The 24,829-nt window shown below is 35.7% G+C and overlaps 1 protein-coding gene across 2 annotated transcripts; it reads left to right on the top strand.

Annotated features, from left to right (window-relative positions):
* Positions 1–3,985: 3,985 nt before the first annotated feature.
* Positions 3,986–24,411, top strand: LOC102696763 (leucine-rich repeat, immunoglobulin-like domain and transmembrane domain-containing protein 3). Of its 2 annotated transcripts, XM_015345191.2 has the most exons (5): positions 3,986–4,194; positions 5,936–6,399; positions 14,695–15,000; positions 17,999–18,061; positions 22,974–24,411. In XM_015345191.2, the coding sequence occupies exons 1-5, from the start codon at positions 4,079–4,081 to the stop codon at positions 24,044–24,046; spliced, it is 2,022 nt and encodes a 673-aa protein (XP_015200677.2). In that variant the 5' UTR covers positions 3,986–4,078; the 3' UTR covers positions 24,047–24,411. The 2 variants fall into 2 exon arrangements, with proteins under 2 accessions (XP_015200677.2, XP_006629837.2); XM_006629774.3 differs by lacking the exon at positions 17,999–18,061.
* Positions 24,412–24,829: the final 418 nt, after the last annotated feature.

Here is a 24,829-nt window from a genome sequence, read left to right as displayed (position 1 = left end):
CGGATAGACACTGACAAGACGCCATCGCAGGGCACACAGACACAAACACACACACACACTCCAGGGCCAATTTTCCCGGACGTCAATTAACCCACCAGTATATCTTTGAACTGTGGGAGGAAACCAGAGCACCTGAAGGAACGCAAGCAAATATGGATGAGAACATACGAACTCCACGTAAAAACGTCTAGAACTGAAGTCAGATTTATGGATTTATTAATTTAAACAGAGGGGAAATCCCTTGGTTTAAGCTCTTAGGGAGATGGAATAAAACAAACAGAAGAGAGAGGCATATACATATTAAAACAGTAAACTAAACAGAATTCAAATCTTGCATTAAACAAAGAGACTTCAACTTGATATAGAACAAAAACTCATTCCATAGTCTTGGAGCAGTGCAACAGAACAGGAAGGCCGGTCTCCCAATATTTGGACCCTCAGCAGTTTACTGGTGTAGTCAGAAGCCAAACAATTTAGACCAATTTATGTTTGCATACACTGCATTACAATAATCAACCCTAGAAATGACAAAAGCGTGCATTTGCTTTTCTAGATCTCTGTATAATGTCCAGATTATTGAAGATTAACATCTTCAGAGATATATACACCTCCCATGAGGGAACATACATTTTTCTCTAAAATTGAATCACAAGACACAAACTGACTCCAGATTTTGGTGAAATGGTTGGACTGAAGACTCTTCTAAACTGGATTTAAGATTACTCTTCTTTTCTGTAATTAACCTTCCTAAAAACCTATCCTTGTGCCAGTAAGTGCATTATTGTTTGATTGCTGGTGTTCCCTGAAGGGCCATGGACAGAAAATGTAATGTAAATTAATGATAGGTTAGTAGATCTCCACCTCCAGTTTTATGCCCATGAAATTTCATGGAGTGGGTTTAGTTGGTGTCCCAAGGGGAGTGAAATGTACAGTAAAATGATACTGCTCTAGTTATTTTCTAGAGCAGAGCTAACAATCTGAAATGCCACAAAGAGTAGAGCTGGGAGGTAGAATTGGGCATATTCATGTGCTGAATAAAACCAAAATAATTTAAGAAATCTGAGAATTGTGCTCAATCAGAGCAGTGTGGAGAGTGTATATATTTTTATGCTATAATATTGATTGTTTTAAATTAGACAGTTATGGCCCTGACCTGCTTCTGATCTTTATTTCTAAATACCTGTTGGCACTTTGCTATACCCAGTTTAATCAACTTCAGAAACACCAAATCCATTAATTTTGTGTGGCTTAATGGTGAAATTTTACAATCACAATAATACAATCTTTGCAATAATGATTTATTATCACTGGATAATAGATTGCACACTCATATTCACTGTTAGAATTTCTAAACATAAGAATATTGAATAATTGTCAAGTTACATAACCCAGTTACTCATATATAATTGATCTGAGATTAATCTGAATCAATTATGAAAATCGCCTCATCCAGCCATTTCTCAAAAGTAGCCCAGTATGTAAAGCAAAACTTTTTCTAACACCACGTTAACAATCCCCTAAAGAATACCATTACCATATTGACCATCTCCTAATTTATAATTAGAATTAATTCTGTTTAATATAGAAGTTTGTCCTTTCCTTACTAATGAGATATGTTAATTCTTCCTTGGTATACCCCTAAGTGAAATATTTATTGGATATATGAACCATTTCCCTTCCATCATCTTAAAAATTTCCACGATTCTCCCATCAATTATTTATTTATTCATTTATTGTTAATTTTGATTGTAAAATGCTAAAAAGCTTTTGTTATGTGTTTTAGTTTCCATTTTAATGTTTTTCTATCTCTTGCATGGCATTTCTAATAAATAGTTTTACATTTCTTAACATTAATGTATACAGCTCTTCTTTAACTATATCTTGTTCAATATTAAATATTTATTTTAACTAATTAAACTAACGAGGCCACTGTCTAGAGTTAGGTTTATTTCCTTAAACAAACATTTGTTCAAGCAGAACTGTTTCCATTCAATTCTCTTCTTATTCTGTATCCACCATATCTGACTACTTTCTTTAAGTTCTTATTCCTTCATAACATTATTCCTTTACAGTCTACTGCTATGATTTGCCAAACTATTGATTTGGATTTTACAAATGAAGTTTCAAAGTATGCTTTAAAGAATACCATGTTTACATTTCCCATTTCCCTAAAGAGTCTTTCGGTTCTCTTTTCTCACTCACTATTTTAAATATTTTATGTCACAATAGACATTCACTCTTGTAGGTGATCTACAGTATGCACTACCTATGAAAACATGCCGTGTATCTTTTCTTGTTAATCATTTTGTAATGATATAGTAAGTCTGCAGTTGACAATAACAAGTTGATGAAATGCAAATTGATATCAGTTAAGTTAATGGTAACGGAGTATGATCCCGCTGTAATGCCCGGAAGACATATTAATCATGAAATGAGACTCCATTTTGGAATTCCAGGAATGCATACTAACTGGAATTGATTGGTAGTAAATAATATAATCCAGTACATTTTGAGGATGGTATAAATATCTTGGGTCAGCCTCTTTCTAGCTCAGCCTATGCTATTAAAGTAACACCTGAAATGTTTAATGACTGTTTTTTTATGGTAATGCATTTTTAGGGTAATGCATTCTACAAAATGTATTTGGAATTTGAAAATACCTCGTTTTCAGGACTCAGGACTCAAGTTTTAAACAATTCACATGAATACTTCAAACACCATTTATATAAAGACTTTAAATACTATTATTGTTGTTACAGTATGTTAATGGTGTTCATGTTTTCTGTTTCTGTGTGTGTTTGTAGTTATTCCTGCCTTTAAACAGGTTGTTGTAAGACCAAGAATACTTTTTTTTAGTTACATCTAAAGTTAAACATCTAGTTACATCTTAACATCATTAAACATCTTTAGTTACATTTAAAGTATAGTTAAACAGGCTTTTGTAAGACTAAAAGAAACATTATGCTGATCAAAATGTCCTCTGTAGCTTTAGACCAATTTCGAATCTGATTTGTTTTGTAGAAAACATTCTAGAGTCATCTCTCAGTTAAAAAAGACACTCAATTTTTTTTTTTCAAACTCAGACATACAAATGGTGGTTTTCAGCATGTGCAGTCGGAGTCTTATGTCAGTTCTCTGTTGGAGTCTCTGTACAGGTTTCCTGTATAATATAGAGTAGATTTCAAGAACTTATTGTCAACTTGCAAAGCTTTACATAATTTTGCCGAACTATGTTTGAGGGACTTTCTGTAACATTATTACCTATGTGCGATGTGTTTGGACTGTGGGAGAAACCTGGAGCAACTGGCGAAAACCTATGCAAACACAGGGAGAAACTCCCTGCAGAGAAACTCCACACAGAATACATCTCAGGGCTGGAATTGATACCAGGGTCGCGTTTTCTAAAATCCCACTAAAGTTTTAAATGTATAGACCTTTTAAGTAACTATTGTTTAATTTTTCAGATTTTTTATTTTGTTTGATGTATTCTTGTACAGCAAAATAAGATGCACAGCATACAACACTGCTTTCGTAATAGAATATGTTTCATTTATAATCCTTTGCCACAATTTAGACATTACTTTAGATATTATCTCAGAGTGAAGCTTTCACCTCTGAATTCTGGTGTCCATTAGTGATCAGGAGACCATAGCTAAACACCACCTGTAGTTTTTAGAATAGAATTGGATTTTATTCTGTTAATTGTTTTTTTTAACCTACTGTACATGTGTCCAGTTGGGTATTTTTAATTTTAAAGAGAAGAGAGGCCTTCTGTTAAATACAGGAGAAGAACCATCCCTTTTAAGTTAAAACCTGCTTAAAAAGGATCCTGTTTCATTTAATCATTTGAATGTATCACGTGAGCCTTCCTCCAGTGACACAAATGTGCTAGCTGCTTACTGTGTGGGACAGGGCTAATTCCTAAGGTTACATGACCTGCTCGTTTTGCTTAATCTCTACTAATCTTCTGTGCTAGTTCCTTCCTAGTGCTGGAATATTGCAGACAGTTTCCAGTTTCAAGAGGAATGTCCTTTTTTTAGAAATATATCCATACAGTAGCTATGTTGTTTTTTTAATCATGTATCAGCTAATTTGTATTCTTGTACTTGTTTGTTGTTTTAATGTAGTCCTTTCTTTTTGCCCGTCTCAGTGTACATGTATATACCACGGCAGAAGCGATGGAACTGGAACTAGGTATATTTTTTTCATTTTATGTTTTTAAACTATATGTATAGTAGCTAAACTTCCTATAGTTTAGTAGGTCGGATTGAAATAAACCCGCAATAATCTAGACTATAGAGTATTGAAATACACCTATCCTTTTTAGTATGACTAGTTTTCTGTTAGTTGATGGAAGCTTGTTTAGTTGTTCTAAAAGGTTTATTATGACAGCAGATATGAAAGCATCAACAGTTTATATTTCAAGTCAAAATAGCAGCATTTGCCTAACAAAGCATTTTAAAACCTTTCTTTTTGAAAGAAAAACTTTTGAAGATTGGAAAGAGATATCAAAGATAAGAATGGATATTAATTTGTATATTTGAAATAATTAAGTTTAACTCTTTAACCCACTGAATGTAGCCCTCAATCTTTTTGTAACTAATTTTGTACTTATCATGGAGTAGTACACATATTATACTGTCTTTGCTTTGATTAATACTGTAGATATAAGGATGCATTTCTGATTTTACTCTAATCTTTTATACTGATTGGAACATTCAGTAGAAAAAGGTATCTTCTAAAAAATATTTATACATTAAAAAAGCTCAGCTAGAATTTCTTTGTGTGTATATGTATATATTATACAATGTTTTTATTTCAGATGAACCAGACTGCTTCAGATGTTTTGCAGTTAACAGACAGTAAGACTTAAATGAAGGACTACTGATATTGTTCAACAGAAACCCTTTATTAGTGGGAAAGATTTTTCCAAAAATACACCTTATACACAACATACAGTATGTGTCTTCAATTATTTCAGCTCAATGAGCCTAAAGATTTTTTTTTATTATTTGGGTCATATTAGTATGTAACAATTCAGAGAATACAATTTAAAAATTGAAAGATGAGGCTACTGTCCATGATTCAAAATAGAGGAGTCTGGGTGTGAATGATAGCTTTGAGTGCTGGAAAACACTTATGTATTTATATCAGGGAACATGAGTGTTGAAGATGAGAATTGCACAAAAACATCTGAAAAACTAAACTAAGAGTGCCAATGTACCTAACAAGATCCTCATTAAATCTTTGTTTCTTTCTCAAAATTTGTTTGAACATAAAATGTGTGGTTGAAAAATCTAAAATTATTTTTAAATGCATTGCTTCAACATGTACTAATTGCACTTACTATAAATAACTTTCTCCCTCATAATTTATATTTTACTTCAAGGATCAAATGTTTTATAAGTTTTGGATTAACCTGCTTGGTTAAGAGGTAGCCTTCTGTCCATAAGACAAGGAGGCTCCACTCCTCCATTCAGAGAAAGGAGTTTACCAAGGGCTGCAAAGCTGGAGATGGGGTGGAGGCAGGAGGAATTTGAAAAAATGTAAGAAGAGTGTGCAAAAGTTATATATATATGTCGTAAATGATTGTACTGTAATTTAAAACAGCTGGGTGAGATTGGCTAGCCTGTCTCCAACCCTCCCTAACTTCTGTTGAGTAATTCTATCAAAGATTACAAGAAAATAAGAAATGAAACACTGCTTGAAAAGGTAACACTGTCTTTCAAAGCTTGATCTTCAAGTACAGACTGTTCTGCTTTTTTGTGCATTTAAAAAACATTCTTGATTCTACAAAAACAAGAATTTCTCTATGATTTTGTCCCTTTGAAAGTTTAGAATAGCTTGAGTAAGGGGTAACATTTTCTCTGGGACAAACCCTTCTGGTAATGTTACATTTTACAGAAATAAAACATTCTTCTGTTTCCCTTAACAGATCTGTGTTGTGTAATGACCCGGATATGTCCGACATCCCTGTCAATGTTCCAGTGGACACTGTTAAACTCCGCATTGAAAAAACAGTGATCCGTAGGATTCCTACTGAAGCATTCTACTACCTTGTGGACTTGAAATATTTGTGGGTGACTTACAATTCCATCTCAACTATTGATTCAAGTAGCTTTTACAACCTAAAACTCCTCCATGAACTCCGGCTGGATGGAAATCAGATTTCCACTTTTCCCTGGGAGTCCCTGCAAGAAATGCCGAATCTCCGAACTCTGGATTTGCACAACAACAGGCTGTCCACTATCCCAGCTGATGCAGCCCAGTACCTTTGGAACATAACTTATTTAGACATTTCCAGCAATAAACTGACCACATTGCCATCGGATTTAATAGACATCTGGCCTCCCTTTTCTGGTGCCAAAAGTGCCAGCACACCTCAACGAGTAATACTAGGTATGTGAGAAGCTAAGATTTAAAAAAAGACACTAATTCACTAGTTTTAACTTGTGGTTATGTTATGCCATACAGTATATCATGTGGTAAAATTAATATAATTTAGCTCATTTTTGCATTATAATAATAATAAAATATTAAGCATATGATAGACTATATATAGAGTTATATATATATATATTTTTAAGCAGTCATTTTGGGCTAGAATTAGGGTTCCTATGTGGCATTGTTAGGGAAAAGATTAATTGAAATAATTATTAATTGAAATATAATTTCTCTGTATATACTGTATGTGGTCCTTCTGGATCTCAAGTCATAAACATCTTAGTTCTGATGAAAATATAAAAAAAAATCTTCATTACAGTAATACTTTTTAAATAAATCACACGAATTGAATGTTTCCTTGCACTCCCTCCAAAAGCTAGATGGTACACAATATATGTACATACAGTATAGTTTTATATGTCATGTTTTGAAGTGTTTTGAAAATTATTAATGTAAGTCAGGGCTAAGTACAGCAAACACTATAAAAATGGTTTGCACTTTTAAGGAATAGCATGATCTATTTAAATATCTGATATTCTGTAGGTCTTACGATAGCTAGTTTGTGTTCACAAGAAAGAGCAGACAGAATCACTGCTTTTAAATTGCATTGTTCTACAGTAGATTAGTACAAGGTTAAGCTCAGCTCTTGGCTCTTCCATGCAGCAGAACATAGCACAAAAAAAGAGAACAGGCTCCTTCCCAGACATCCACCCAAAACTACTAACCAGTATGTCCCAGGTCACTCTTCACACTGTGTCAAAGTGTCTGTAAGGGGTCGCAGGTGTACTAACAGTAGTACAAAATCAGGAGCAGTAATTAGAAAGACTTAAGACAGTTCACACACAGCTTGAACCCTCATCAAAGATGTCCAGTGGAGCTCAAAATCTGGTCCCATCTCCTTTCCTTTCTCAGGGGTTCATTAATGGTCATACAATATCAGTTTACTGATGTTGTCTAAAAGATGTTGCTTAAGCATGTTCTTCCTTCTGGGAAAAGGTTAGGATCTGGTCTGGAAGCAATCACACATTCCCTGCAAATCCAATTCATTAACACACTTTCTGGTTTTCCCAATTTCATTAATTATCAGACTTCTTTTGAGATAATTGTCTCATGGTACCATATAAAATAAAAATAAAAAATTATATATAAAATAAAAAATATATGAAAACAAGTCTTAGTACTATTAGCATCCATAATGAAAAGTTACAGAGTTTAAGGTGTTACCTTCCAGTAGAGTTTGCTATTGTTAAAGTCTCAGCAACCTATAGCTTTTGGCTTTTTTACAGAGAGGTTTTGGTAAGCCAGAAATTTACAGTAACCAAATACTGGTATTAAAATGGCATCTAAATCAAAGCACCCTCAACAATATGATGCTCTCTGTTTGTGCATTTGGTTTGAAGTGTCTTAGTGTCACCTTCTGGCCTTCCTACACTATTTCCAGCAACCGAGATATAAGTAGGACATGACCAAATCCTAAAAAGAGTGGATCAGAATTACATTATGTGTGTAAAATAATTAAAAAAAGCAAAACTAAATGGTTATACTTGTGGAATGAGCTGGTATTGGATCTATAGGAAAGATCATAGAAAAATAAATTGTTTCCTACAGACCATGGTACCTTAAAGGGAGCTAGTGAAAATCTGCAAAATATTGTTCACGTGGAATAACAGCACACAACAGTTATACTTAGTCCATTTAAAATGTTAATGGAGGGTTTTAGTCATAGGGCCAACCTCCTGGCCCTAAAATGAGGAGGCTGGGTCCCCCATGCAGAGTGAGGAGTGACCCAGGGACAGCTTTTCTTTGGACTGTGGGAGGAAACTGGAGCACTCAGAGAAAAAAAACATTTGAACACAGGGAGAACATACAAACTCCAGGAACTGAACTCAGTGCCCCAGTGCACTAGTGACTGCATCACAGTGCTGCTCAAAATATTTATCCTGTTTATGTACAGTATGAGGGATTGGATGCACCACTCAACAGGTCCTTCAACAGGTTTCAGTAACAACTGGTGACTTGATTAGAACTGGAAGTCAAAATGACTTTCCTGGGCTAGACATCAGAATAAGCTGGTTAGTCATTTCTGCTTCAGTGCGTGGATATATTTGCAGTCAGAAATAACTTTGTTAATGGTTACTTAATTGGACATCATTCCTGTCACACATTACACATAACTGAAGATCCTTTTTTCTGAATCTGAAGAGAAGATAATAATAAAGAACTGGATCACCCAGGTGAGCTGCGATCACAAATCTAAACAAAACAGTGATTTTGTGGGTGGTGCGTCACGTCACATACAGTATACAAAGATTTTAGGTACGTAAATTAAATAATCTCTTGGATCTGTCTAGTGTGTGCAAACAGAAAGTAATTGCAGAAAAGGCTAGCACATCAGTGCCAAATAATCATTAACAGTATTTTCCTCGATTTTAAAAACTCACACATATTCTGTCTCCTACAGTATATATATTGTCGATATACAGTAGTGCAAGAGCCTACCAGTCACTGAAAGGACAGTAATTCAAGCTGCAGACCTTGACCTGTACCATGGTTATAAGTAATTTAATAACCAGTGATTCTCCTAGCCTGTATCATCAGTGATTCTGTCCTATTCATTCAGTGCTTGAGTTACATTAAACTACTATCCCTCTGGGACAATTTATATATTCAGTGTTGCCCATAGTAAGTCTTTAACATATAATACAACAATAATTCCTATTCAAATCCTATAGCCTTCACATTATTTCTGTTTGAGGAACCTGCATCTCACTGCTATATGAAACCTATACATGCACCACAACTCAAGATACAGCTTCTCACAACATGCACTAAATGTTAGTAATCACTTGGGAAAAATATTGGTGAAGTGCTATTTTAACAGGGTTAGGAATGCCCCATTATTTATGGGTCAATATAATTTCTGAAATTCTGATTTATTTCTTGCAAGCACCTTGCTGTAAATGGGGAAGGCCTGTAAATGCTTCTTTTGTGCTATAACTGCAAAATTGAGTTGTTGTTGCTGGGAGATGAGGTCGAGGTTCAAAGTGCTTCATTAACCATCAACACTTCCATTCACAATCCTCCTTATATACACTGTATATTGCATTTGTAACACTTGGTTACCACAGCTGTAGCTTGACTCTTTATTGAAGTAGTGTGTAGTGTGTGTCCACTACACACCATTAGCAAGAATAACAAGACTAACAACACTTATTTGTAAAGAACCCACAGACTGTAAGTGTCCTTTGTAATTATGTCCATTTGAATTGTACATTGTCAAGTTTATTGACCCGACTAACCACAAGATGGAGCTGTGCTGCTCCAATGCTGAGTACCTACTTGTGCAAGAGATGGTGTTATGCTTTCATGCTGCAGTCCTTCTGTATCTCCTTGGTTGTGTTTCTACAATCGGTGTCATGTTTGGTGTAAAAAGTATTGAGTCCTTACCTTTAAAAATATATCATCAACTGATAATTTAAATATCAATACTGTTAACCAGATATTTTTACAGGTTCTCTATGTCAAGGTCTTAGATCTGTCATAATACAATCATTGGTACTGACATAGAGATGTCCTGTATAGAGCACAACAAGATGGAGAAATCAGTAGTGATTTATATAAGCAAGGGATCAATCAGTCATCTACCCCTCTGTGGCAGATCATATAATTGCGTATTTAACTACACAGATTCCTCCAAATTGAGATTCCCTCTCTAATATGAAAACTCATTATCTTAGATTGGACGGCATTAATACTAGGCTTACTGTTCACATTTTGCTTTCAAAGCGGCCTCAATCCAATTATAGTGGAGCTTTATCAAAAGTAAGATCGAGATCGTAAAAGTAAAGCTTGCCACCTGTTTCCTGGCAAGGAACATCTGCTTCAGCAAATCAACAGATATAGACTTTTCTCTCCTACATGACTGGAATTAATATTTTAATTCAATCTTCATGTACAATGAGAAATGTCTCTATCCTTTAGTTGAAGACAGTACCTGTGATTTTAATTAACAATTTTAATTAACAGTTTAAAATAAAAAGCGCATAAAAAAACTCCAGAGGTAGTTGTGTGTTTTATCAAGAAAACGATCAATTTAATGATTGTCTGAAGAGGAATCTGAAGGTATTCTCCACATAAATATACAGTAAAGTGGTAAAAAATTATTCAAATGATACAGTAAACTTACAACCAGTAACATTTTTGTTAGTGTACATATACAATCACCCATTAACAGTATTCACACCTATTTCATATATAGTAATGGATATATTTGTAATGGAATACAACTCAGCAAATTAATTTAGTGTAAAATAGAACCGAAATTAGTCTAAAACCAAAAATGTATGACCATACTTTCTTCTCTAGTAAGGAACGAAAGCTTTATCTTATCTAGTGCCTTCTGGTTTTTGCTCTAACCTGACTTATCAATTAAAAAAAATATTAAAAATAATCTAATTCTTTCTTAGAAGCATACAGTACAAAGCATCTCTACAGTTGATAACTCAAAAAATTAACTTAACTAAAAGTACAGTTCCCTCTAAACTACCTCAGGGTGTGGTTAGAAATATTACAATCCTGAAGTTATAGATGCAGTCATTCAAAATGCGTGGTAAAACCCCGTACTGCTCAAAATTATCTGCAGAATGGCACGGAATACCGCAGTATGTGATTGGCTGGCCAGAATGACCGACAGGTGGCACCTGTGGTGCATTGGTTGTTAGTGAAATGATTGCTTCATTTAATCTCTTCACTGTGCATACTTAAATCCACTTAATATGCAGTTACAGTACGTATATATAGATCAATCCATTCAAAATGAGCAAGGTATAAAGTTTAAACAATATTATTGTACGTACTGTATAGTGGTAATAGGCAATGGACTGTCATGTAGTGAACTGCACCCAGACGGTTCAAAGCCCGATCAGAGAATTACTTTGTTTCTTACATAGCTGAATATATAAAAATAGTCCACTATTATAGCTTGCTGTTGGCTATGGTGTGAGTGTGTGTATCTGGATGAATTATTATAAGTGATGGTTTCGTGATTTAGGGTTTCTTCACGGAATTCTTTAAGTTAAAGGAGGACAAAGGGTTATATTTACACGTTGTGTATTGCCTCTTCTTATATTTGTAAAAACAATCCCATTTAAATGCAATACAGAATATATTATTAATAATATTGTAATAAACTCAGGTTCTTGGGCTTGTGCTCTCACTGCTCCTGTCCTGGTTCATCCTTCACCACATGGTGTGTTAACACAGGTCTCCTGCATCACTCAATAGAGGTTTTGCCAGCTGAGCTACACAAGACCTTCAACAACCCAAGCAGCCAACATCCCTGTTATGCGCAGGGGAGTAGACGGCTGTACTGTCACTGCGCTGCAACTGGCTTGTACCATCTGTATGCCTACCATTTGTTACAATATTAATAATGAATAGCCATGGACGAGCTGTAAACTGAAGAGTTAGAGGAGACACGTTGAGTTGAATTTAACCTTTACAGCGATCCTTTTGGCTATATTTTTGTCATAGCCAGATGAGTAAAAAAAGATTGGATTAATAACTGGGGTAAGAAAAGATATTTCACACATACTTTGAAACCATACGGCTTTGGAACAGCAGGAGGCAAGACCCAGCTGTGGGGAGGGGCAGTATTTTGATTTTCCTGTGCGAAACCGTATTTGCTACAATACTATAATGAGTCCCTGAGGAATATTGTTCAAATTTTGGAATTATAAAAAATAAACTTTTGTTGAGTTTGCACAAGAGACAAAAGTTACCTTTTCAGAAGTCGTGTACTGCTTGCAAAGTAGCAGATTTTGCCAAACAGCTAATTTTCCTTGAAGAATTTAAAATCTATCTGTACTGTAGCTTTATTTAATTGAGCAGAAAGTCACCTTGCTCTTAGAAGCAGCTCTGTTAAGCAGAGTTTGTGTTAACACACCACACCTTTTTGAATGAGTTTTAATCAACTTTGTCTAGGGGGGTTGGGCAGAATGATGGAGTGTGAAATAATTAAATGACCACTGGCACTTTTCCTTCCCCCTTGGTGTGAGGTGGTAATTCGAAAATGGGCTTTTTATTTTACTGGGAGTGTGCACATTGAGTGAGCAGCAGGGCGCACAGTGAGACTAACACAGTGAGATTACTGAGATGGATAGTTTTAGTAAGTACTGTATGTTGACAAATATCTAAAATAGTATCCAACTGTGAATCTGCTACATGACCTTGCTACGTGAAATTTTTGGGAAAGGTTTAGTGGCAGCGTTACTCACAGTGTTGTGCCCATAGACTGTTAGTTTTAATATACTGTACAGCATAACAGTATAAAGCAAGTGTTATGACCCCAAGTGTCTAGGGGAAAAGGGGTGTAACATTTAGGATAATTCTTTTGGAAGCAGGGAGGTTTTGGTGAGGGACTAGGAAGCGTGATAAGGGTAAGGAACTAGAGTGGTGCCAAAGAAAAGAAAATAACAAACAAAATGGAGCTGGCTAGGACAGTGAGGGAAAGCTAATCTGACTACAAAAGAAAACCTGAAACACACGTCTTCAACACCCTAGCTGGCACTCAGCTGGCAAATACAGTACAATAATTTAAAAAATTAAAATGCTTTCAGAATACAGTACAATAATTTAAAAAATTAAAATGCTTTCAGAATCTACTCTATAAGGTTCTACACACACAACTGTCAGTAAGATCATCAAAACCTTCAAGAAAAAAAAATGCAAACAATTGGGGGAACAAAAGCCACACAATATACTATGAATATACTATACTATAAATTAAAAAATAACCCCTGGGATGTAACAGCAAGTATGTTCTTTTTTAATGTTTGTAATCGCTATTCTTGCAAGTACATTTTGTATTCAGTTTGCTTCTGCATGTTAGCTGGTGGGCAAACGTTCGAGATGAAAATTCTTCCACAAGGAGTGTACCTTTAAAGCAGAGAAGACTGCACCAAACGTTTTCGGCTCTCTATTTCTCTTTGGAAAATCACCCGTTTTTCATAGTTTTCGTGTTTTTAACTCATACAATGTCTGTTTTAGTCAGACACGTTATTAGACACGTAATTTCTTTAAAATTAAAAGAATCAGTTGCCCATCGTGCCACACAATATTATGTTACATTTTTATATTTTTGAGAGACTTCAGAAGGCTTCAACTGATGCATAAAAAATATAGCATAATGCCTTCTCATGTTATGAAGTCACTTGCACCTGGGATCTGCTTAAATCAATCTAAGGTTTCTAAAAATGCAACCAGGTACTAGATATTGTTTAAACAAAAGCTGTGAATTTTTTCACAAATTGCGATCTTTAAGCTTATAGGTTGCAGGCCCTGTGTCATTTGTTCACAAAGTTATTGACATCTGAAACATCGTGTCTCATAAATAAGCATTTTAATAACACTGGTAAGCCAGCTCGAACAACCTGCAATGGCGGCCATATGCATTACACTCTCCCCACCTTAATTCGCCATCCTCGGTGAAGGGTTATCCCACCCCACTTCCTAAGGTCAGACCCCACTGCTGGGGACTTGAACCCGGCCCCCTGTGTCACTCAATAGGGACCCAGCCAGCTGAGCTAAAGAGAAAGATCTCAGCCCAGTGGCTGCGGTCCCTGCTATTCACAGGGAGGGGCGGTGACTAGTAAAAGTAACTATACTTTTAAACTTTTACAACTGTAGAATCTTCTTGCACTGTACAGCTCAGGTGGTTAAAGTTCAGTCTAAGAAAGTGGATGAAGCATATGATTCAATATCTTTCACTAAACCAGTGGTTCCCCACATCAGCAGTGGCCACTGTTTCTGCTGGTCTAAATGTTTTTCTGCCCTCAGTCGTTGGTTTCAAAATCCTCTTGTTAACATGCATTATTTCCAATTCTGACTAAATAGCTCCTAATGAGTGATAAATCAATTAATGATGAACAGGTATAGTTGAGAATACTGTACCAGACAACTCCCAAGTCCCTCTGTTTAATTCCAACTGGTTATAATTCAATTACCATCCCTAATCAATGGCAGTCTGGAAACTCACTAATTAGAACAGAGTTCATTCCTATTCCAAAGCTTATTCAACTTGTTGAGTGCTAACTTGTAAAGGCATCAAACAGAAATGAAGAACTGAGAACCACTACTCTACACAACGACTCTACACAATGACCCAATGACCTTGTACAGAGCACAAAGGAAAGAGTTTTACTCTGGGGCTCAAAATCTTTTGAAAATAACAATGTGCGTTTTGTCCTCCAGGTTTGCAAGACAATCCATGGTTCTGTGACTGCAGAATCTCCAAAGTGATTGAGCTCTCCAAGACATTCGAAACATCTGTCGTGCTTCTTGATCCACTTCTCATCTGTAGTGGGCCTGAGAACCTGTCTGGAGTTCTGTTCCAGAGAGCTGAGCTGGAACAGTGCCTCAAGCCTTCTGTGATGACCTCAGCTACCAAGATTACCTCACCCCTAGGGAGTAATGTTCTTCTGCGCTGTGATGCCACAGGTTATCCCACGCCAGTTTTAATGTGGACCAGATCTGATGAATCACCAGTTAACAATACAGGTAATTTGAAGGAGGGTGAATATTATAATACAGTTTTTTATGTGTTCCTTAGGAGTGGGGGTATCAACCCTTGCACAAATTTCACTACAGACACCCTGAGTCTACAATAATCAGAGAGGAATCTTATCTTTAATGTATTTAAAGATAAGGCAAGACCTCGAGACCTTGTCTCTCGATATGGTTAATAACGCTGTATCTCAAACAAAGTTGCAAGATTCTGAAAACTTGGAATATACAGTATAATGAGCTGCTGCAAGTGTTTGAGAAGCATTTCTGTTGTTCCTTTCATTTATTTTTCATCTTGATGTGTTTTTTTATACACAGTGAATTCCCTATTAGGAAGCCAGGTTGCATTTAAAATAGGCTGCTATCTGTCACTGGCTTTAAAACAAGTAACCTTAATTTAAACCGCAGCAATATTATAAAAAAATAACTTTGGAATGATTTCTTTTCTAAATATAAAACATCACACAACTTAAAACGTTCAAACTAAAATTTAAAGTGAGCAGAGCAATTACTGAATTATTGAACAGTAGAAGCAATGTGGTGTTGCATAATGGTATGAACTTCAAAACCCCAATGCTGCTTATATAGCACACATTGATACAAGTTTCTTTGTAAGGAAAACTTTAAATTAACCACTTTTTAACTTGCAGTAAATGCAGTAAAAAGCAATGTTTAAAAGCAACTTAAAATACAGAAACTGTAACAGATTTACAGTAGTGTATCATGCAATTCTATTCTAAAATATAAAGATTCACTCACTTAAATTATGGAGAGGAAAGTAAACAAGGAAAAATCCATCACAAGTAGGTTTCATAAATTTAGATTTCCACTATCTACATTTACCTAACTTATTACTTTGGGATGCACAGAGATGTCAGGATTGACACTGAAGTTATCCAAGCTTGTATATTTGTAGAAACAGCAATTTTGATATGAATTGTTCACCAGCTATACACTTCAAAGAGAAACTCAAAAGGAAAAAATAAATTTCTCAAACATGCAGGAATACCTAACTGTTATGAGACAATATCCTATCTTTGTCTGTGAGAAACACTTTAACTATATGAAAAGCAAAATAAACTGGGATGTAAGTTTATTGTGTAGTACCTCTCCCTGTAATAAGTCTGCTACAAAAGCATTTTTGAAATGTTTTAGAAATGTAGGACATTTTCTTAATTCTTCAACAAGGTGACCTTTATTTCTTGGAGTGTGAGTCATTCAAGACTTGCTTCAATCTGCAGTCAATTCATAAACTGGTCTGGGTCTGACCCAGATGAGCACTTGTGAGATGATTAGGATGAATGTGTACATTAACATCCACAAACACCATGTATTGTTGTTGATTTGGCAGCTGCTTTGTAGACACAAATGCCTGTGGTGAAGATACTGTAATAGTACACACATTGGGAACTCAACACTTACTTTCTACAGAGGTACAGTACCTGACTTAAAAAATAAATACCTTCCAACATTCAACTTTGTGTGCTCATCACCTTTACAGATAATCAGATCAATTTAGTATTTCAGTCAAACTGCAATAAAGGAGGAAAAGAAGTGTGATTTGAAATGTGAGCTTTATTATAGTTTCTCACCTGGCTGAGGAGAATGACAACTCATCTTTAAGAATGGGGCTTTCAGAAAAAGATTGGGGAGGTTGTGAGAAGGATACAAAAACAAACAGCAAGTAAGCCAGAATTGTAATATTTATGCTGTGCATACTGTAGGCACTGTAGGAGGAAGTGTGTTTTCATCTGCTCCCAAACCTTTCTTTAAAATTCCATTTGTCACTAGTAGAACATATAGCACAGAACTAGTGTAACTGCACTTTTTGACATTTATCTTAAACTGTGGGGTTGTGTTTTTAAAGTGATCCAGTCTTAACTAAGCAATGCTCAAAACTAAAATGTGGAAATTTGCCAAGACGTCATGGAAATGTTCTAAACTATGTTTATATACAGTATTTCTTAATCTGGGTTTACAGTTAAATAACTTATCACTAATATCTCTGGCTGTCAGGGTGGTACCATAATTCTGTGAGCCAGTGTAACTTACACCAAACTGTAGTCACACATGAAATTTTTGTGAAACATCTGGGTGACAGGTGGTGCACAAAAGGATTAGGTTGGAAATTCTCAAGTTTCCTGACATACACTTCAGATTGAACATACAAGTGCATACAAAACCCTGAATCCTTTTTCAGAAAACATTTTTCCTTTCTTAATATCACACAGTATAGTGGCATTTCTATGCTTTTTTTTCTCATAAATTGAACAGCTCAGGGTAATATAATGGGTTTTAGGAATGCATTGAATTTACTCGATAATTATATATTTTTTATCTTTGAACAGATATACTGTAGTTTTGTGGTCACTGATCTACATAATTATTCTTAAATGTCAGAATGGATTAGAAGTTCTAGAATTTTTACCTGTAATTATAAGAAAACATAGAAATGTCTTGATTTGATATTATTCACCCCCTTTGCTACGATATGTCATTGAGTCCAGGTGCATCTAGATTTCTTGAGAGATCAGTCTAAAACTTGATTGGAATCTTCCTGTGGTCAGTTCAAATGGCTGACTTGATTTCAGAAGAAATACACATGTCTGTAAATGGTCTCGCAGCTGAGAGTGTTGTAGTGACAGTGGTCATAATGACAATATTTGCAATTATTCCAGGAGTTGAAAACATTTTGAAGACACTGTATCATATGACAAGTTTTAAATGTCAAGTCTTTTATAAAATTGTAATATTTGAATGCATTACAAATGCATTAATAGTATTATTTTATGTTATTTATGTTATTATTTTATGTATTGCAAAGTTTCCCAATGTTTTATATTTTTTCATAATAGTTTATATATAAAAATTAAGATATTTGACTTAAATTTAACTTTCTTAGGACTACTGTATTATTCTTGTATCTCCTATGTTTTTTTTTTCATTGAGTGCACTGCTTAAATAATTGTGACATAATTTGTTTAATCCTTAGCATGCTGCCGACAAGTAGATAGGTCCTCAAAGTCTGAGAAACTTCCAAGAACATTAAACAACTGTAAGTGAATCTTTTAAAGTTTATAATTAGCTCTTAGAAAGGGTAAGCAAGTGGGTAATATACTGTACTGACCAGATTTAACAATATGGGAAATACTTTTGAGGGTGCAGAAAATGTACTGCAGTATCAAGCAGGCTACTAATCTCCTATTATGTGTTTAAATTAATGTAGGAAATTGTTGTCACAGCAGATGCCATTGGTATTGGACAAGTCTTTGTTAGTATTCAGCTGAGATGTAGAGGCAGTTTTTTTTAAAAGCAGTATAGTTTCTGTGTAACATTGAATTAAAAAGGTTCAGAAGGAATGTTACGATCTCCAACTTTCTCTGGAGCAATCTTCAACTTTTGAGAAGCTGGTACAGACTCAAAAGTCCCAATTAAGGTTTAAAGTTGAGTCCATGACAGCTCAGCCAAAATGAAAGCCAGCAGATATGGGGGGAGTAAACATCAGAACTGGCAAAGCTGGCACTAACATTAATAGCAACAAATAAGTCTATTGTCAATAATACTACAATGGTTTACTTAATATTTTGTAAATTTAAGACTTTTAAACGTAAGAAGTTATAAAAAATGTAATACTATCAATGAGCTATCTTAGCACAAGGTTTAGACTATATACAGTAGATTGGTATTGCAATATCATGTAAAACCTGTAATTTGCATCACAAAATAGACACAGTGCCATACTGCCATCATTGTCTGCAAATCAGGCAACAAAACATCCAGTGGGTTGAACCAGCCCCGTTACATTGTAAAAAAGCAGGCTTGTGAATACAGTACATCTCTTTTAATCCAATAAAAATATTGGTATTGATCGTAAAACCATATTTAATGCACATCTTAACTTACAGTAGGTCTTAAATATAATTAGAAAAGGATCACTTAAATCATTAAGATTGATATTTTTCTATTTTTCTATCAAGCACTGATATCACCCTCTCACTGCATTCTCTTTTCATTAGTTGTTTTTTATAATAATAATAAAAATTGCTAACACTTATATAGCGCTTTTCTGGTCACTCCCCTCAAAGCGCTTTACAGGTAATGGGGACTCCCCTCCACCATCACCAATGTGCAGCCAAGTTTGCCAGTATGCTCACAACACATCAGCTATCAGTGGGGAGGAGAGCAGAGTGATGAAGCCAGTTCATAGATGGGGATTATTAGGAGGCTATGATTGGTAAGGGCCAATGGGAAATTTGGCCAGGATGCTTGGGTAATACCGCTACTCTTTTCGAGAAACGCCCTGGGACTTTTAATGACCACAGAGAGTCAGGACCTCGGCTTTATGTCTCATCCGAAGGATGGGATGGGCAAAAATGATGGGAGTGGTTCCCATCAAATTTTGGTTCCGTATCTAAAATGAAAATATATTTTATTTTAGATTATGAACTGTCAGGCTTCATAATTTTGTAAACTCCAGAATTTACAGAAACTTTCAATACACTTGTCCAATCTCAAACTGACAATATTTGAAAACCAGTCTATTTCTGTAGCAATAAAGCATACTGTATGCTTTAGACCGAGTGAATTTTGAAACTGTATTAATTTAAATATAATGGTATGAAACTGACACAAGCAAGGAGACATTTTTTTAGATACTTTATATAGAGTACCTATTTTAATTAGTGGAATTGAATTGAATTCAACATATCGACATCGAGAAGGTTTTGTGTCACGCCCGACATCCCCCCCTAGAGGGCGCTCCCATTGTTGTCCTTGTGATTGTTAAGCTCCCCAGGTGTACCCTCCTAGGTTTATTATTTAAAGACTAGCTCCTCCAGTCCTTGGGGCTCATCATTAGGGTAAAGATGTCGCGAGGCCCGCCTAGCACCAGGATAACCTATGTCCGTCTCCTGAGGGCAAGCCTTATTGCCGACACCTCCCGCTTCCTGAGCCCGGGGTCTGGAGGATCATGCCTCGTCACCCTTGGACCTCAATGTTTTGTCTGTTTGTGTTTGTCTGCTAGTGAGCAGAAAGGCCAATTGCGAGACTAGCTGTTTGAGACAACATGGCAACCACAGAGTACTTTCACAAAGTTCATTTTGTGCTTAATTGTGCTTAAGAAACAATCTATGAATTAATTTTGTTATCGAGATTTCATACCTGGTCTCAGAAATTTGGAAAACAAGTTCCCCTTTAGACCTGTAGGCAGCAGATCTGTTGTCTTACTCATTTAATCAATTTAACAGAATCATTCAGATCTCAGATAGAGTGAAAACAAGGAACAAATGCAGCAATCAAGGACTGTCATTGCCTTCCCCTTGTATAAAGATACTGGGAATGCTTTGCAAGTTGCTGCTCAGTCATATTCCTCACAGAAGAAAGTGGTCTTCGAATTCTTCAGCAAAACCATCTTTGAAAAATCTGCAAAAACTTTAGTGAGAAAGATTTGCGAATATAACTGTATTCAAACTATTGTTATTGCTGGACAAATCTTCCTTTTCATTAAGCATCTTGATACCTTATTTTGCTTTAAAGAGTTTCATTTTATGAAAAGGATTTTGTTGAGGATTAAGTAAGTTTAGTTCTGTAAAGTCATTTAGATAGCAGTTGGTTGCCTTGGTATATAGATGTGCAAACACAACATTAAAGTTAAAAATACGACTAACAAATAGCTGCACTTGTTTAAATCTTACTGTAAGTAAATCTGACCATCCAATTTTACTGTATAGCTGTTGAGTGTGGTAGCATCTTTTGTTTATCCTTTTGCAACAAGGAGATTATATTTGCTTTTTTATGTACTGTTCTATTTCTTTTCATTTCTAAGTATTTAAACTAGAATTCTTAGATCCACTCGTTAAGCTTGCCAAAAACTATACCACAAGCAAATAAGGAATTCACAGAAAATTTAAATTGCTAAATGAAGAAACATACAGTAAATGGTTATCCTAGGTATCTTTATATAAATGACCCTTTGCAAACTGGTTATTTCTGACAACAATGTCTGTAAGTATGTCCAGGGACTTAATGTGTGAAGAATATAAAGCAGTATCAAAACTAAAGTTCTCTCTATACCTGATGCAAACTGACAAAAACGTGATGTCTTAGAATTGGAAATAACCAAAATCTTCATTAAATGTACATTCATTTGTACCTTTGTCATAACATGTAGGCTGTGTTATCTTGGTATAAAACATATGTGACCCACAAACATTTTTTGGGAATAACAAGTTAAATTTTACAGAGGTAAGCCATGAATGCCTTTTGAAACCATCTTGCCTTTTGGTTTTACAACTTAAGAGTTTTGCAGTTTCCTATCTGACAAGATTGTTTCATTAATTCCTAAATATCCTTGTATAATATGATAAGGTACTGTATTAAGTGCCTATTAAAATGAATAAGTGCATTGTGTGTAGTTATACTGTTTTTGACATAGCTAAGCACTTTGCAACCAAAAACTGCCAGAATGAGGAAGCAAACCAAAAGTGTCAAAAATGACCGGATGTCACAGTGCATGATCCGATACAGTGCCTTTAGAACGTCTACACATCCTACTGTATCTATAGTAACACGTTTTGTGGCCTAATTGTTATGCTGGTCAATGGGGTGAGCTAGCATTGACATGACAACTGATTACATCACCATACAACCTACCTTCCAGTGCCAGCTGCCACAGAAACAAATTGACAGGAGATCCAGACCACCTGGAAATGATTCACGACCACTCCCATTTCAAGTGGTTGAGAAAACAAAACAAAACTTGGCTCTGTCATAGAGTTCTGTCTCTGAGCTCCTTGAGGATTATTTCGTGTCCCCAACTTCATTGGACTACAGACTTCTGCTTTGCTCATGACTTGCTCCTGGATCTCTCCTGAGCTTGATATGCTTCCCTGCTTACTTGGCTTGAACTGAGTTTGTTTCCCTACGATTTCGACTTGAATTCTCCCCTGTGTCTTCCTGGTTTTGAACCTCACTTCACTGGACACAGACTCTTATAAAATCTAAAAAAAATCCTCCTTTGCTTTAGCTTGTGATCCACATTCTTACTCCCTTGCCTGCTTGACCATGATCTCGGACTATGTTTTCCTCCAGGTTTCCTATCTCTCCATAGCAGGCTGTCTGTCTGCGCACATTACTGCGCTTCACTAAAACTGTGTGTTCACAGTGCAGCTGCCTGCACAGTTCCCTGTCTCAGCTGCCTCTTGCCTAGCACGTGGTCCCACCCAACGCCTCAGGATCCGGTGCTAGACACACCTCAGCCCCTGTAAACTGGTGTTCAAATCAATTAATTTTTTATCTTTGTAGCAGGAGAAAGTTAATGAATTTGAAATACAAAAATAAAGAAATCAGCAGATTGCTGTTTATTATACTAATTATTATATTAAATGATTAGACAGCTGATTGATTCAAAAATCTCTGATTATCTTATAATTTGTTGAGATGGATATAGAGTATACTCTTGCTACAAAACTGTGAAAACATTGAGTGCTATATTCAAGATTGGGGCTGCTTTTTCTAAACTGTATTATAATCTCATAGTGGGACTCATAATCTTTCAGGATGCTGATGTAAGTGATATAAGTGTTGAAATTTTAAAGTTTAGGTTAAATGAGCTGACTGTTTAAACAAACAAGTAAAGGTTTATTCCATGCTGCAAATAGAAGAAAAGAAACCCAACATTTCGGCTGTGGCGCCTTCTTCGGGTGTATTCTTCTGTTTTTAGCATGGAATAAACCTTTATTTGTTCATTTGTAGCTTACGCATGCTGACGTAGCTACCTACTTGGACTGTTTAATATTTGGATTGTATAATATTACATTTTAACTGCTTAACATGGAGCACTGTAGACTTGTAGATGCTGAAAATGTTTTTATAGTATACTGTATGTTTAGGTGCAGAAAATCCAAAACTTAAAAGTAAACCGGAATAGCAAATGATTATTTATACGCTTCTATTTTTGTCTTCCACAGTTGTCCAGGAGTCCCCAGGGGAAGGGATCCGGTGGTCCATTATAAGCTTAAATGGAATTTTATACAAAGATGCGGGTGAATACCGCTGCAAAGCTAAAAACCTAGCTGGGATGGCAGAGGCGTCCATCACTTTGACAGTGGTGGGAGTGGTCACAACAACGGTGTCTCCATTGAAATTCCCAAAGAAACCAAGCAATGAGCAAAGTCCCACCAACCAGACCCAGACAGAACCTGTTATGGTCACGACCATTGCTTTGACAACCCCGTTTTCTACAACCCCTGCTCCCACAATGCAGAGCACTACACCAAGAAAGAAGTTACAACCAAACAGTCAGCAGAAGTTAATCCAGGGAGGGGAAGTGACTGGGAAGGGCCAGCCAGCGAATAATAATAATAAAACGCCACAGCAGGTGGAGAAAAAACAAAGAACGGGAAGTAATCCAGTGAACACAACATCCAGTGCTCTACGGAAACTTGCAGTGAAAAATGTACAAGTTGTAGATCAAAGCACAGAGAGCGCAGTACTGACTTGGAAGGCAGATGAGGCCCAAAGAGATCTTCCTGTCAAAGTGATTTATTCACCATTCGGAGAAAAGGAGAAACAATCAGTTAGTACTGAACTGGGGAAAAGTCAAATCATCCTGGATGGATTGAGACCTAATACAAAATACATGGCTTGCTTTATACCTAAGGGGAATCCACCGCAGAAGGACCAATGTGTCACATTTTCCACATTGGAGACTGTCAATGCGGATGGTCAGGATCACTTGCTTATAATTGTGAGCAGCATCGCGTGTGTTGTGGCGTTACCTCTTATAATCCTGCTGCTATACAAGGTTTTGAAGCTCTACTGTAAAAAAGGGCCTGCTCCTGGGGGTGAAGACCCTTCCAAGGAAATGTATGTGAAGTTTGAGACCTTGTCTCTAAAACAGAGAACCATGGGTCCAAGCACAGACCTGTGGACACGCAGGCACACAGCAGAATCTGAAAGAATGCTCCTTTGCTCTAGGTCAAGCATTGACTCCCAAATGACTTTCAAAAGTGACAGTTCCAGATCAGAATACTTGTGCTAGGTTCTGTCACTGGTGCAAATGGATGAGAAACATATAAGGAAAAATGCTGAAAAAAGACTTCTAAGGTATGGGTGCAAACAATCTTAAAAATCTTGGTAACAATGTCTTTTATGACCATCATCTATGATCCATTTGCTTTTGCTTATGTGCTTTTGGTTTAAGATAAACAAAATTATTCTGTGTAGGTTATCTTGGGTTTCTTCATGACACAGCCTTAAATATTTATTTTAAAAAATCTCTTCAAAACAGAACAAGATGTTTAAGTTTGCTCAATGGATTTCTTTTAAAGGAACAGGCCAGGGTAATTTACATTAATATGTAAACAAATGTATGATAAACATATTTAAAATAAGTGTTAAATTGAGTCTGAACTGAAAATATTTAAAATAACATTAAAGTATTTATGTTTTTTGTTATTTTTTAGCTGTTGTACTGTTTGTAAAATATTATGGTGTGACCAGGTGATGATAGGTAGTTTTCATTATTTCAAACTTTATTCAGACTTTATTCAAACTTAATTCAAACTTTATACATTTTTTAAACCGATTTTTGCCTGACAATTTTGTTTTGCCTGACATTATTCAACGTCAACATTTAGATGATAAGAATGAACCTCAAAAACAGAGAAATCAGTGTGAATTTTATTAATCTAATAGTACTGACACAGTTATACAACAGTTTTTTGGGCAAAGTGTGAAGAGAAAAAGGAAGAAGAATGTTGCAGGATATAAATAAGGGAACATTTAAATAATGATTCATTGGTTATATTTTTGTGTAGAATAT

Source organism: Lepisosteus oculatus, chromosome 1 (assembly GCF_040954835.1).
Source record: "Lepisosteus oculatus isolate fLepOcu1 chromosome 1, fLepOcu1.hap2, whole genome shotgun sequence".
Taxonomy (NCBI): Eukaryota; Metazoa; Chordata; class Actinopteri; order Semionotiformes; family Lepisosteidae; genus Lepisosteus; species Lepisosteus oculatus.
Note: the sequence above shows the minus strand (reverse complement) of the source record. Positions and strands in the feature narration are given on the sequence as shown.